Source organism: Xenopus tropicalis, chromosome 9 (assembly GCF_000004195.4).
Source record: "Xenopus tropicalis strain Nigerian chromosome 9, UCB_Xtro_10.0, whole genome shotgun sequence".
Classification (NCBI taxonomy): domain Eukaryota; kingdom Metazoa; phylum Chordata; class Amphibia; order Anura; family Pipidae; genus Xenopus; species Xenopus tropicalis.
The window spans coordinates 9,223,994-9,239,744 of NC_030685.2; the positions used below are offsets into that span (position 1 = coordinate 9,223,994).

The 15,751-nt window shown below is 41.3% G+C and overlaps 2 protein-coding genes across 2 annotated transcripts in view; one reads left to right on the plus strand and one right to left on the minus strand.

Annotated features, from left to right (window-relative positions):
- The window catches only part of LOC101733530, a 60,877-nt gene extending 59,805 nt beyond the window's left edge, over positions 1-1,072 (minus strand). Inside the window, exon 1 of the mRNA XM_004918170.4 lies at positions 1,027-1,072. Coding sequence (XP_004918227.3) covers positions 1,027-1,066 — 40 coding nt within the window. The 5' untranslated portion in view covers positions 1,067-1,072. The remainder of the gene's footprint in view (positions 1-1,026) is intronic.
- Positions 1,073-3,415: 2,343 nt separating this feature from the next.
- Positions 3,416-15,343, plus strand: LOC116407755 (kinesin-like protein KIF13A). The gene is made up of 6 exons (XM_031893734.1): positions 3,416-4,827; positions 7,224-7,471; positions 9,107-9,258; positions 12,307-12,604; positions 13,815-14,020; positions 14,450-15,343. The coding sequence occupies exons 1-6, from the start codon at positions 3,818-3,820 to the stop codon at positions 14,453-14,455; spliced, it is 1,920 nt and encodes a 639-aa protein (XP_031749594.1). The 5' UTR covers positions 3,416-3,817; the 3' UTR covers positions 14,456-15,343.
- Positions 15,344-15,751: the final 408 nt, after the last annotated feature.

The following is a 15,751-nucleotide window of genomic DNA, read 5'->3' on the forward strand; positions in this document are numbered from 1 at the left end:
GGAGAGGCCAAACTGTGTTAGACAGCATGTAGGCCAAACAACATTCTATAAACAGGGGAACCTTTGCACAGACCCACTACCTTGCAGAAAACGTTTTTATTTGCCGGAAACAAACCGGTTGTGATATACCAAGTAATGTTGCGAGCAAAGTAAGTTTCAGTTCTCATAAAGGTTAAAACACTCTAGCTGGGCACCTATCAGTGGAAATTGTTTGCCCCACTGGAAGTGCAGATTAATAGAGCCCACACTCTGGTTGGGGGAAACAATACCATTTTGCTGCCAAAATGCTCCTAATGGGCACTATGCCCCCAGCAACAGGAGGGGCTCCACAGTGTGGGCGGCCCTGTTGTGTCAATAACGTGCAAATGGTACTTAGTGCCCCAGTTTGCTCATTATGTGCCTGTGTGTGAACCCAGCCCCCAGGGCCAATTTAATATGGCAACATAATCCTCCAATGAGATCCCAGCTGATCTGTATAAATTGGCTCCCTGTTCTCTGTTCCTGCAATTGGAGTTGGGAGCATTAAGCACAGTTTCCCAGCACTGAACAAGTCTGTCCTTTATCCCCATGTCTGATTCCTGTGCCATATAATGACGGGAAAATGACATCATTATCTCTATATGTAAGGTACCAGCAAGGGGCCTGACACAGTGCTGGGAATCAGCATTCTCATTGGTCACTTCTCTTGCATCTATAATTAAGTTTTGGGGTCAGTAGAATCGGTTTTCCATGTGTAATTACGTTTTGCATCAACTTCTATAGAGAACTAGGAGGCGCCGTGGGGCAGCTTTACAGGTTGGGTTTATTGGTCAATTTGTTTGCATTTATATTGAAGTTTTATCTATAATCTATAATTATGTTTTTTGGCAACTTCTATAGCAAAACTAGGGGGGGCACCTTTAACGCTTCCTTGCTGGAGTAAACTACTTCAATGAACACTGACTTCAGCCCTCTCCCTTAGCAGTTATGGACAATCAATATTGTAGTACCAATTCCAACCAGAGGTTGAACTATCATCTCACATACCCAGCTGGAGGTAGATTTCTCCCGTCTCCATCTTGTTCATCTTCGCCGCCCCCTCTGTTATCCACCAGAGTCACATTGTCTGCCAGCTGATAGGATTTCTCATCATTGTCTCGGGGCCCTTTGCTGGAATCGGCGACTTTTGCATATTCCGTGTATTCGGCGGCGTCCATGATGTACTTACAGGAGTTAATGAAGGAGGATTTGCCGTGACCTGCGTAGCCAAACAGCTGCAGTAGGACCCTGGTATAGCCCTGATTCCCTAGGGCGCAGTTATCCAGGCTGAAATCCTTAATGTACTCCTTCATCTGCTCTGGCTCCATGGCTGGGTCTCTCCTAACAAGCTCCGTTAGATCCTCTCAGCTTCAGCTCTGATTATTCTACTTGAAATATTTTAGTTTCGTTTTGACTCAGATGCCGGGAAGGCAAGTGAATGGGACCCACCCCAGTCTTTCCATAGTCTAAAGATTCAGTAAAGAGAGAAACAATATTACAGCTGTTGTGTATTTTGCCACATGTTACCTGGGGTTTTCCCAGATATGGGGTAATTATTTAACCATGAAATAAACCCAATAAGACTGTTCTGCCCCCAATAAGGGGTAATTATATCTTAGTTGGGATCAAGTACAGGTACTGTTTTATTATTACACTGAGAAAGGGAATCATTTAACATTAAATAAACCCAATAGGGGCTGTTCTGCCCCAATAGGGGTAATTATATCTTAGTTGGATCAAGTACAGGTACTGTTTTATTATTACAGAGAAAAGGGAAATCATTTAACCATGAAATAAACCCAATAGGGCTGTTCTGCCCCAATAAGGGGTAATTATATCTTAGTTGGATCAAGTACAGTACTGGTTTTATATTACAGAGAAAGGGAATCATTTAACCATTAAATAACCCAATAGGGCTGTTCTGCCCCCAATAAGGGGTAATTATATCTTAGTTGGGATCAGTACAGGTACTGTTTTATTATTACAGAGAAAAGGGAATCATTTAACCATTAAATAAACCCAATAGGGCTGTTCTGCCCCCAATAAGGATTAATTATATCTTAGTTGGGATCAAGTACAGGTACTGTTTTAATTATTTACAGAGAGAAAGGGAATCATTTAACCATGCAAATAAACCCAATAGGGCTGTTCTGCCCCAATAAGGGGTAATTATATCTTAGTTGGGATCAAGTACAGGTACTGTTTTATTATTACAGAGAAAAGGGAATCATTTAACCATTAAATAAACCCAATAGGGCTGTTCTGCCCCCAATAAGGGGTAATTATATCTTAGTTGGGATCAAGTATAGGTACTGTTTTATTATTACAGAGGAAAGGGAATCATTTAACCATTAAATAAACCCAATAGGGCTGTTCTGCCCCAATAAGGGGTAATTATATCTTAGTTGGGATCAAGTACAGGTACTGTTTTATTATTACAGAGAAAAGGGAATCATTTAACCATTAAATAAACCCAATAGGGCTGTTCTGCCCCAATAAGGGGTAATTATATCTTAGTTGGGATCAAGTACAGGTACTGTTTTATTATTACAGAGAAAAGGGAATCATTTAACCATTAAATAAACCCAATAGGGCTGTTCTGCCCCAATAAGGGGTAATTATATCTTAGTTGGGATCAAGTACAGGTACTGTTTTATTATTACAGAGAAAATGGAATCATTTAACCATTAAATAAACCCAATAGGCTTGTTCTGCCCCAATAAGGGGTAATTATATCTTAGTTGGGATCAAGTACAGGTACTGTTTTATTATTACAGAGAAAAGGGAATCATTTAACCATTAAATAAACCCAATAGGGCTGTTCTGCCCCAATAAGGGGTAATTATATCTTAGTTGGGATCAAGTACAGGTACTGTTTTATTATTACAGAGAAAAAGGAAACCATTTTTAAAAATGTGAATTATTTGATTACAGTGGAGTCTATGGTAGATAGCCTTCCCATAATTCAGAACTTTCTGGATCAATTTCTGGAGAAGGGGTCCGACACCTGTACTGCATAGGAGGCTGGTGGAAAACCATGCTGAGGTTCATAACAAAGAGACATAGGGGTGGACAAGGTGAGACTGGGAACAGAGAGACATGTCATATGGTGTGGACAGACTTGTTCAGTGCTGGGAAACTGTGCTTAATGCTCCCAACTCCAATTGCAGGAACAGAGAACAGGGAGCCAGATTTATACAGATCAGCTGGGATTCTCATTGGAGGATTCTTTTGCATTTCAATGCTGCCAATGCGGGCCCTAGAGAGCTGGGAAAGTTTTATTGTGCAATATTGCTTTAAGAATACAGCCCTGATGTTGCTGGACTACAGCTCCCAGCATGCCTCACCCTTCATTATATGTTACATTATTCTGGGATTTGTAGTCCAGCAACAGCTGAGTAACGTTTGGTTGAGTAGTGCTGTGCAGCAGGGTTTAGTGTCCCTTTAATTAGTCTGTGGGTGAACTAAGAACGTGTCTATACACTATTGTTGGCCGTACTTGAGTCTGGACTATGTGATAGGCTGTGAGAACATGATTTCTGCCTTTGCACAGCAGGAAGTATATCTCGGGCTTTCATAACTGAAGAATTTTTTTCTCCTTCCTGTTGAAACTCTTTGCCTCTGAGTCAAACTTAGATACTGCGGTGTTCTGTACTGATCTTCCTCTTTGTCCTCGTATTCCTATGCTTGGAGCCTAGGAGGGACACATCTACGCATGCCCAAGAGCTAGCAATTTGGTTCCAGGCTACAAGGGAGACAAAGCTCAGCTGCTTTGGTTCTTCCAACAAAAGAGCTGAAAATGAAAGTGTTTGTGACTGTGATCCCAGGGATCCAGAGGGAGAATTCTGCCCGTGTTGTACAAGTGAAAAACAAGCAGATTATCCTGCGGGATCCTCATCAAGGTTCCAAGGAAGAAGATCATGGAGAGGAATTTGAGTTTGATCATTGTTTCCAGGCTGTTACTGAAAATGATGCAGAGGATGAAATACTCAAGGAGCTTGGGAAGGAAATCCAGAAGAACATCTCTCAGGGATGCAACTCTTGTATTTGTGCCGTGGGGCAGAGAGTGTCCGGAGAACCATTGTCTGAAATGGGCAAACTGCAAGGTTTGGCCTCGGAGATCTGCAAGGGTTTGTTTACTGGTGAGCAAGATGGCGGCACGTCATTCATCGTGAAGGTCTCTTTTATGCAGATATACAGCGGAGAGGTCAGGGATCTCCTATCACCAAGTGGGGAAGCCAGAGTGTTTAAGGTTTGTCAACAGAGAGAATTAAATGCCTATAGGGATGGAACTTCCCAGCATGTTGTTATAAACCCAGCTGATTTCAAAGAAATTCTGAAAATGGGAACCAAATGTAGAAGCACAACCGCAACCACAAGTCCTTCCCCCAGCATGGATGGAGCACAAAGCAGCCTGTCCTATACAATTTGTACTCTTTTTAGAATTTATAAGGATTCTGGGTCGGGTACCTCTATGGGGCGGTGCATTAGGGTGAGCCTGGTGGACATAGAAGGTAGTGGGAGAATACCCAGACCAGTGTGTAGGGATGGAGGGCAGGAAGACTGTAGTAATTATGTGCCCTCTGCTGACCTATCTGTACCCTACAGTGACCCTGTGCTCCCCTGGCTTTTCTCAGACTTTGTGGGAGAGAAGTGCAAGGTGGTCATGATAGCCTCCATCAGTCCCACGGCAGAATGTTATCGGGAAACGATCGCCACTCTCACGTATATAAATACAGCTAAGAATTTATCTGAACAATGGGATACAGAGTCACATGATAGAAATGAGGAGCTATCATTGGAGCAGCGGTAAGACTAGAGTGGTTATCCTGTAACTGGCAAAAGCCTCTCTTTGGCTGAACTGCTGAAGGGACCCTGACACCATAAATACAGGTATAGGACACATTATCCAGAATACTCAGGACCAAGGGTATTCCGGATAAGGGGTCTTTCTGTAATTTGGATCTCCATACCTTAAGTCTACTAAAAAATTAATAAACATTCATTAAACCCAATAGGATTGTTTTGCATCCAATAAGGATTGTTTATATCTTAGTTGGGATCAAATACAGGTACTGTTTTATTATTACAGAGAAAAGGGAATCATTTAACCATTAAATAAACCCAATAGGGCTGTTCTGCCCCCAATAAGGGGTAATTATATCTTAGTTGGGATCAAGTACAGGTACTGTTTTATTATTACAGAGAAAAGGGAATCATTTAACCATTAAATAAACCCAATAGGGCTGTTCTGCCCCCAATAAGGGGTAATTATATCTTAGTTGGGATCAAGTACAGGGACTGTTTTATTATTACAGAGAAAAGGGAATCATTTAACCATTAAATAAACCCAATAGGGCTGTTCTGCCCCAATAAGGGGTAATTATATCTTAGTTGGGATCAAGTACAGGTACTGTTTTATTATTACAGAGAAAAGGGAATCATTTAACCATGAAATAAACCCAATAGGGCTGTTCTGCCCCAATAAGGGGTAATTATATCTTAGTTGGGATCAAGTACAGGTACTGTTTTATTATTACAGAGAAAAGGGAATCATTTAACCATGAAATAAACCCAATAGGGCTGTTCTGCCCCAATAAGGGGTAATTATATCTTAGTTGGGATTAAGTACAGGTACTGTTTTATTATTACAGAGAAAATTGGATCATTTAACCATTAAATAAACCCAATAGGGCTGTTCTGCCCCAATAAGGGGTAATTATATCTTAGATGGGATCAATTACAAGGTACTGTTTTATTACTACAGTGAAAATTGAATCATTTAACCATTAAATAAACCCAATAGGGCTGTTCTGCCCCAATAAGGGGTAATTATATCTTAGTTGGGATCAAGTACAGGTACTGTTTTATTATTACAGTGAAAATTGAATCATTTAACCATTAAATAAACCCAATAGGGCTGTTCTGCCCCAATAAGGGGTAATTATATCTTAGTTGGGATCAAGTACAGGTACTGTTTTATTATTACAAAGAAAAGGGAATCATTTAACCATGAAATAAACCCAATAGGGCTGTTCTGCCCCAATAAGGGGTAATTATATCTTAGTTGGGATCAAGTACAGGTACAGTTTTATTATTACAGAGAAAAGGGAATCATTTAACCATTAAATAAACCCAATAGGGCTGTTCTGCCCCCAATAAGGGGTAATTATATTTTAGTTGAGATCAATTACAAGGTACTGTTTCATACCTCACAACCGTCCCGCTTTCAGCGGGACAGTCCAGATATTTATGGCACTTCCCGCTGTCCCGGATTCACTGTTAGAGGTCCCGCTTTTCAGCTTTGCCATTTAATTGATTGCTGTGCCTGCTCTGCTCTGGGGAATAAAGCCCCGCCCCCTTAACTCTTGAATCTCCCCTGCTACACTCAAGCTCACAGCCTTACCTTGATGTTTAATTGTCCTGGGAGGAGCATTTGTGACAGGCAAGGGTTAACTATTGGCATTGGCTGCATCCCTCTCCTGCTCAGCGGGTCAGGGGCTGAGGGGGCTCTGTCTTTTATCAGGCAGAAGAGGCTGCTGCTTTTATTTGTGTGCTGGGCAGTGTATAGGGGGCTACTGTGTATTGGGGCTACTGTGTATGGTTGGGCACCTGTGTATGGGGGGGGCTACTGTGTATGGGGGGGGGCAAAGCTGATACATAGTTATAACTCACTTATAACTGACTGCCTTCTCTCTATATTTGTATTTTAATGTAGGAGTTGCTGTATTGTTTTCCTTAGGTCGTTCAGTATGAGGGTACAGCACATTTGCGTCTGATCCCGCCATTGCATCTATATAAAAGGAGTATTTTTTTTTAAAAAGGGGGTGTGGCCACAAAAGTGGGCGTGGCCAATAAAATTTGCTGTGCTGAGCGCCCCAAATCTTTTTGTCCCTCTTTTCATTTTTCAAATGTTGGGAGGTATGCTGTTTTATTACTACAGACAAAACGGAAATCCGTTTTTAACCAATGAACAATAAGAATGCATTAGAAAATCTAATGACATTAGAATAAGCTAAATATATTTGTGCCTTCAGTGCCTTATAAGCTAATTATAAGCACAGTATAACTAGGATTCTTCTTCAGTCCCATTAGAGCAAACCAGTCTGTAGTCCCACCGCATTACCATCACATTACAGGCTTGCCCAAGCATTCACTTACCACTATTGGGTGAAAATGTTATGACTTCCTGTATCTTATTTTAGGGGGGAAAGGAGAAACCAACAAGCAAGAGTCTTCTTTATTGATAAAAATATGAATTCCAGTTTCATGGAAGATCTCATGAGTAATATGGCTGAAGAAGGTCATAGACCATCCCTTTTGAAACTTTACGACGATCATTGGAAACTTGCTGCTGAAATGGCATCGACTATCATATTCTGTCACTTTGGGACATCAGAAGAGGCCATAGAGCTTTTATTTCCATATCTGGAGCATGTTATCAGCACACATGGTAAATATAGGGCAGCCTTATCCTTTTCAATTTAAGTATTTGCCCTAGGATACTTTCTACTTTGTTTTTTACTATTTATCTCTCCCCCAACCAAATGTATACATGTGGGCCATACCTTCCCACTTACCTTCTCTCTGTCCTACATTTCTGTGCACTATTTGGCTCTGCTCTTTATGCCATCCCATTGCTTTTTTTTGTTTTTAATTTCTCTCTACCTATAGTGGTTCACCTTTCTTATCTGCTCCTTTTTTGTCCTTATCTTCTCTTCTTCTCCCCTTCTTTACCTAGAGCACACTTTATGTTCTCTTCATCTTCCTCCTCTTACCCAGGTTCTATTTTCTCACCTTTCAACTATCTTGTTGCTCTCTTTAATACTGATATCCCTCTCCGTCTTATCCTCTTACCTATTCTTTTGGTCCTCATACACGGGCCTATTCTAGCTACCGATATCGGCCCCTTAGACCGATTCAGCAGCTAATTGGCCCGTGTATGGGGATTACTGACGGGCCTGCCCGACCGATATCTGGCCTGGAATCGGCCACATCTCGATCGGGCAGGTTAGAAAATCTAGTCGGATCGGGGACTGCTTCGGCCCCGGACCGACTTTGCCTATGCCCGTCACAGGGCCAAACGATCGAATTAGCCTAAATTCCCCTGATATTGCCCACCTGTAGGTGGGGATATTGGGAGAAGATCCGCTCGCTTGGCAATGGGCACCTTTATTTCTTGTTCACTATCTCGCTCCCTTGTATTTTATTTTATTCCCTCATATTAATTAACCTTTCTCTTGCTATCTCTATGCTATGTTTGTATAAACCTAAAAAGAGCACCAATTGTAAACAAGCAGAAAGAATTCTCATTGAAAAAGTTTTAATATGTATTTTGCTTTAGGAATCTCTATTGTTGCTAAACTACACCTGCTTTAAAGGGACACTAAACCCAACCGTAAAGCTGCCCCACTGCGCCCCCTAGTTCTCTATAGAAGTTGAGGAAAAACGTAATTACACATGGAAACCAATTCCCCAATGAGAATTCTACTGACCCAAAACTTAATTATAGATGCAAGAGAAGTGACCAATGAGAATGCTGATTCCCAGCACTGTGTCAGGCCCCTTGCTGGTACCTTACATATAGAGATAATGATGGCATTTTCCCGTCATTATATGACACAGGAATCAGACATGGGGATAAAGGGACAGACTTGTTCAGTGCTGGGAAACTGTGCTTAATGCTCCCAACTCCAATTGCAGGAACAGAGAACAGGGAGCCAGATTTATACAGATCAGCTGGGATTCTCATTGGAGGATTCTTTTGCATTTCAATGCTGCCAATGCGGGCCCTAGAGAGCTGGGAAAGTTTTATTGTGCAATATTGCTTTAAGAATACAACCCTGATGTTGCTGGACTACAGCTCCCAGCATGCCTCACCCTTCATTATATGTTACATTATTCTGGGATTTGTAGTCCAACAACAGCTGAGTAACGTTTGGTTGAGCCGCGCAGTGCAGCAGGGTTTAGTGTACTAAAGTCATGCTTTAACCCATGAATCTATACTAAAGTTCAGGAACATTTGGGTGAACCAACAGGTATATGTCCCCACATGTGTAAATGATACAAAAATATCCATCTTGTTTAGATCCCAGTAAAATAAAGGTGATTCTCACTGATGTGGAAGATCCTAAGAAGGTGCAGGCCTGGTGGGATCAGCGACCATTTTCTAAGTGCAAACTGGAATGCATCAGAAAAGAAGATGGGACCCGGCAGGATCATACAGATAAAGAAATGAAGGTAATATCCAAAAGACAGATATAAATTGCTCTGTTGTTTTGTACTATGTGCTGTTTTTGAGGATCCCTGGTGAAATATTATGCTTGTCAGTGTGTTTTTCCTTCTGTATGTTTCTGTATGTTTAATGCTTGAATGTATATGTTGGGTGGTTATTATCTGCTTAAAGGGACAGTAAACCCAACCGTAAAGCTGTCCCACTGCGCCCCCTAGTTCTCTATAGAACAGGGGTATCAAACTCAATCACATAAGGGGGCAGAAATCTAAAACACAGGCTAAGTTGCGGGCCAAATTTTTTATTAAGATACTTAGTAAGATACTAAGGGGCACATTTACTTATAAACGAACGCTCCGAGCATTTGTTCGATCGGTCCAATCGTATTTTCCACGACTTTATCATACCTTGCACGACTTTTTTGACACTTGCGCTACTTTTTTTGTGCTTTCGCAACTTTTCCGACACTTGCGCAACTTTTTCATATTTTTAGAGTGAAAAAATCGGATTGGTTTTGCCGCTGTTTACGATCATCCGGTACCCAAATTTCTTGACTTTTGGATCGCCAATACAATATTATTGTGACTAATACGATTTTTTCATAAGCATTTTTGTGATATTTGTAGAAATTTTCGTTTCCAATCCGAATTTTTTCCATTCAGGATTTGAACTCGTTTTTTGATAAATCTGCCAATAGGTTACTACGTGAGGAAAACGGAAATTGATCGTGCTGGATGGTCAAACACGGCCTTGTGTTTGAAGTATAGAAGTTGATGAAAAACATAATTACACATGGATCCGATTCACCAATGAGAATTCTACTGACCCAAAACTTAATTATAGATGCAAGAGAAGTGACCAATGAGAATGCTGATTCCCAGCACTGTGTCAGGCCCCTTGCTGGTACCTTACATATAGAGATAATGATGTCATTTTCCCGTCATTATATGGCACAGGAATCAGACATGGGGATAAAGGGCTTAATTATAACTACAATTACTTATCCGCCTGTGTATTTTGGGAAAGGATTTTTAAATATACTGTATTTTCTCTGGTACAAGGTGCAGAGTGCAGCTAGGCCTGCGGCAGCCTCATTGAGCTCTAAGGGGAATGCTCTTGTATTTCTGACATGGGTCTTTGTAAATGATTCCCGGTATATATAATTAGTTTTCTGCATAATTGCCAGAATACAGAGTTGCAAGTGTAAGAATGGAACTGTTTAATATTTTAAGCATGAAAAAAGTAGTCTCGCGTTATAAGGCTGCGGCCAATGAACTATAACCGTGTCTAATGTAAAATAAAGACATCATTGAAATAAAAAATTAAAGCACCTCTTCTGTTTTCTCAGGACAAAGCAAAACAAACTTGAGAAGAATCCTGCCACTGCCAAGACATGGAGGGGCTTATTTACAGACACAGGTACCAAGCTGCACCAGTACAGTTGCCCATAGCAAACATTTAGCTTCCAACTGGTTGCTATGGATATTTTATTCAATAAGTATGTTAGTAAGTGAGCCCTAGAATCTGTAAATGAATCATTTTTAAAGCCGTAGCATATTTACAGTGAGGGGTGTATGATGAAGGAACATAGGCATCCCTCCTACCCCATACCCTGAGTGTTATTAAAGGGGACACTAAACCCTGCTGCACAGCGCGGCTCAACCAAACGTTAGCTGTTGCTGGACTACAAATCCCAGAATAATGTAACATATAATGAAGGGTGAGGCATGCTGGGAGCTGTAGTCCAGCAACATCAGGGTTGTATTCTTAAAGCAATATTGCACAATAAAACTTTCCCAGCTCTCTAGGGCCCGCATTGGCAGCATTGAAATGCAAAAGAATCCTCCAATGAGAATCCCAGCTGATCTGTATAAATCTGGCTCCCTGTTCTCTGTTCCTGCAATTGGAGTTGGGAGCATTAAGCACAGTTTCCCAGCACTGAACAAGTCTGTCCCTTTATCCCCATGTCTGATTCCTGTGCCATATAATGACGGGAAAATGCCATCATTATCTCTATATGTAAGGTACCAGCAAGGGGCCTGACACAGTGCTGGGAATCAGCATTCTCATTGGTCACTTCTCTTGCATCTATAATTAAGTTTTGGGACAGTAGAATTCTCATTGGGGAATTGGTTTCCATGTGTAATTATGTTTTTCAGCAACTTCTATAGAGAACTAGGGGGCGCAATGGGGCAGCTTTACGGTTGGGCTTAGTGTCCCTTTAAAGCCTCCTGACACTGCCCTCTTCACTGAGTGCCAATTTTGTTATCTGGCGCTCAGTGCAGAGAACAGCAACCCCAGGGGCTGAATATGTTCTGTACGTAAGCACTAAGGGGGTACACTCTTTTAATTTAGTAAAATCTCTCTGCAAAGCGGCAACACCCTGCATGGAACCTATAGTCCTGCACAACTTCCCAGCACTGCCAGAAACCGAGACAGTACTTGCAGCTCTGCCCTCAAAGCCGTTTATAAAGAAATAAAAAAAAGGACCAAGGAAAGACCCCAGTTCCTACTTTGCATTATATCATCACTCTTTGTAATCTATCTTTTAGCCAGTTCTCTACTGTAGAACGTTAGTTATGGAAGAGCAGGCATAAGCATTGTTGGCTATGGGCTATGTTCTGGCCTGGCCTGGTTGTTGTAGAATGATATGAAAGTCTTGTATGACTTCAATAATGACCCCAGTTCCTACTTTTCATTATATCAGCACTCTTTGTAATCTATCTTTTAGCCAGTTCTCTACTCTAGCACATTAGTTCTGGAAGCATTGTTGGCTATGGGCTATGCTTTGGCCTGGGCTGGTTGTTGTAGAATGATATTAATGTCTTATATGACTTCAATAATTATATTAAAGTCTTGTATGACTTCAGTAATGACCCCAGTTCCTACTTTGCATTATATCATCACTCTTTGTAATCTATCTTTTAGCCAGTTCTCTACTGTAGAATGTTAGTTCTGGAAGCATTGTTGGCTATGGGCTGCGCTTTGGCCTGGGCTGGTTGTTGTAGAATGATATGAAAGCCTTGTATGACTACAATAATACATTTGCATTGCAGGGAACCATGTCCTTAAAGAAGCAGCAGCCCAAACCTCAGATAGTTGGGATCTTCTCCCGATTTGCCGAGAGTGATTACCATTGGCTGAAAGCTCTCCTCATATCAGAGTTCAGCCATTTAGTAAAGGATGTCAGGCCCTGTCACATCTCTAACAATGGACGTAGGCAGTTCTGGGAAGATGTCTCTCAGTGTACAGTCGGGATCCTGTATCACACCAAGAGAAGTGGGAGATTAAACATCACTGATGTCCAAGACTCTCTCTATGATGAGGAGCTGGAATATATGTCTACTGAGCTGGGTAAGAAGCATCCATTGGTCATAATCTACATACCACATGATTAAAGTAAAACAATACCCCCAATGTAGGTCTCTATAAAGATATATCCCATATGTAAAACCCTGCTTTATCTCAATAAACCATTATCATACAAATATACTGTTTTAGTACTATGTGCCATTGGGTAATCCTAAATAGAAAACTGCCATTTTGAGTACTAAGGGCCTGCCCCCTGGGATCATACGATTCAAAGTGCACACAAACAAACTAAGGCCACACATAAAAGTTAGGTAACATTTATGGTCAGAGTTCTGTCTTTGCTCCCACACTACTTCCTGTTACAGTTAGAGCTGCATCACTTCCTGTCAGCTGATCTCTGAGGGAGCACACAGCCCATCACTAAATGGCGGCTCAAGGGAAAAGATGTATTAGGGCAATATTTACTGATATATAGTGATGAGCTAATTTTTTTGCCAGGCATAGATTCGCAGTGAATTTCCACATTTCACCATTGGCGAGTAGTTTTGCAAAACTTCAAAAAAAAATTTGTGTCAAAAAAAGTCGTTGTTGCGTAAAAATGGGCACAGTTGCATCAAAAGAGGGCGCGGATGCATCAAAATGGGTGCAGGCATAAAAAAAAGACGTGGGCAACAACAAAATCGTGGGACAAACATGTTTCACAAATTTTTCACCGTTTCGCGAATTTTGCTGTCGTTTCGAGAATTTTTCGGAGAAGTGAAACAGGACAGATTCGCTCATCACTACTGATATATATAGCCCTGTTTTGTAAGATTCTTCAGTAGGTCACTCAACATAATATAATGTTTTTTTAAGGGATTAATAGTATAGAGTCTAGGGGGCCGATTCATTAAAACACGAGTTCGAATCCCGAGTGGGAAAAATTCGGATTGGATACAATAATTTCTGAAGATCGCCAATATCACGAAAATGCTTACGAAAAAATCGTATTAGTCACGATAATATCGTATTGGCGATCCGAAAGTCACGAAATTTTCGTACCGAATTATTGTAAACAGTGGGAAACCTTTCCAATTTTTTTGCGCAAGCGCACAAAAAAGTTGTGCGGACATACAAAAAACGTCGGGTAAGTGTAGAAAGATTTGCCGCAAATACGCTCGGAGCGTTCATTCGAACGTTCGTGTCTTAATAAATCTGCCCCTAGGTACCATAAGACTTGAAGAATCTAAAAATGATTCCTGTTATTCCCCAGGGAAGGAGAAAGTCATTGTGCTAGCCGATGATCTGAACAATAGTAGCCCAGAGGAGAAAAGCAGAATCCTAATGAATCAGCCCAAAATTGGGATCTACGCCTGGGATCTGGTGATCCTCACTCCCAAAGAGAAGGAGAATAAAATGATGACGATGGGGAAGATGAAGAGCCTTGAATGTATTCTACAAGGCAAACGTGTGTTACCAGTAAGTTCCTTCTGTAAATAACCCAAAGCCACACCCTCTGATCTTTCAGCCAAAATTGGAAAACTGGATATCATGGAGACCTGGTGCGAGTAGTTACACTCTTTTTATTTGGGACAAAGGGATAAAAAATGGTGGAGGGGTTTGTTTTTATGGATAGTCAGAAAAAAAAGCCATGGAAATTAACAGGGACAGCAAAGGGGAAGGTATGGAATCCCTTTGGGTAGAGATTTCAGTAGGGCTAAAGGTTACAAAGAAAATTATCATTGGTTTGCTACAACCCCCCGTATAAGTGGGGAGAATGGGGCCCAGCTACTAAAACATATGGAGGAGGCTTCACAACTAGGTCACTTCTTTATTATCGGTGAATTCAAATATCCAGACATTGACTGGGCTAATAAGGAGATAATAATAAGTTTAATTCTCTTGCAGTCATGAACCAAGACCAGAAACAAGAAGAAGCGAATAAGAAGAATGGAAATACACAAATGCCAGTACCTGCAGTAACTCATGGGATGGCCACGAAAGAATCTTTGGCCTTGTAATCAGATAAGGACCTGATACAGTATATGGGCATTAGGCTGTAATATTCAAACTAACTGATACATGTCTATAGAATCATTTTATCTATATTTGTACTTACTAAAGCCCAATCTGCCAAAAATCTTGGATGGTTTTCTGTGACTCCATGACAACTTACGGCAGCTTGGTGTGACTGCAGGATAACTATATCAACTTTATTATGGCTCTGTGCACCTCTATGATCAAAATAAAGATACCGTATATACTTGAGTATAAGCTGAGTTTTTCAGCACCCAAAATGTACTGAAAAATTAACCCTTTGGCTTATACTCGAGTCCCTCCAGCTAGTACCCTCTGCTACCTGATATCCCACTGCCCACGCCAACCCCGGACCCCCTGTGCGCTCTTTTGCGCGCGGCTCCTTCCTGACTCCTTGCTCCGCCCCCGGCATGACGTCACACGCTCCCTACATGTCACATGTACATTTGATCATTGGGATCTATGGAACATGCACTATTTGTATAAAAACTGAAAAAGTAAGTTTTATACTTTTATCAGCTAGGTAACTTCATTTAAAATACAGAGCTTTGATTTCTTAGAACCCGGGGCAAAGAATTAAAAGACAGAGATTATCCTTTCAAGTGATTTTATCAAGCATAGAAAATTATGATGAATAAATGGCTTTCTGTATAAACTAATAATATACATATTTGTATAGAATGACATCATATGTTGCCTATGTCACAATGCAGAGGTGCTGATTAGTGATGAGCGAATCTGTTCCGTTTTGCTTCGCCGAAAAATTTGCAAATCTTTCAAAAGATCCGCGAAACGGTGAAAAATTCGTGAAACGGCGAAAATGTCGTGCGACAAAAAAAACTGTTGCCCGCGGCTATTATTTTGTCACACGGCTATTATTTCGTCGCACGCGGCTATTATTTTGTCGTGCGGCTATTATTTTGTCGCCCTCGGCTATTATTTTGTTGCGTGGCTATTGTTTCGTCGCCCGCGGCTCTTATTTTGTTGCGCGGCTATTGTTTCGTCGCCCGCGGCTATTATTTCGTCGCCCGCGGCTATTATTTCGTCGCGCGGCTATTGTTTCGTCGCACGGCTATTGTTTCGTCGCACGGCTATTGTTTCGTCGCATGGCTATTGTTTTGACGCCCGCGACTATTCTTTTTTTACGCCGGCGACAATTTTTGGACGTGCGGT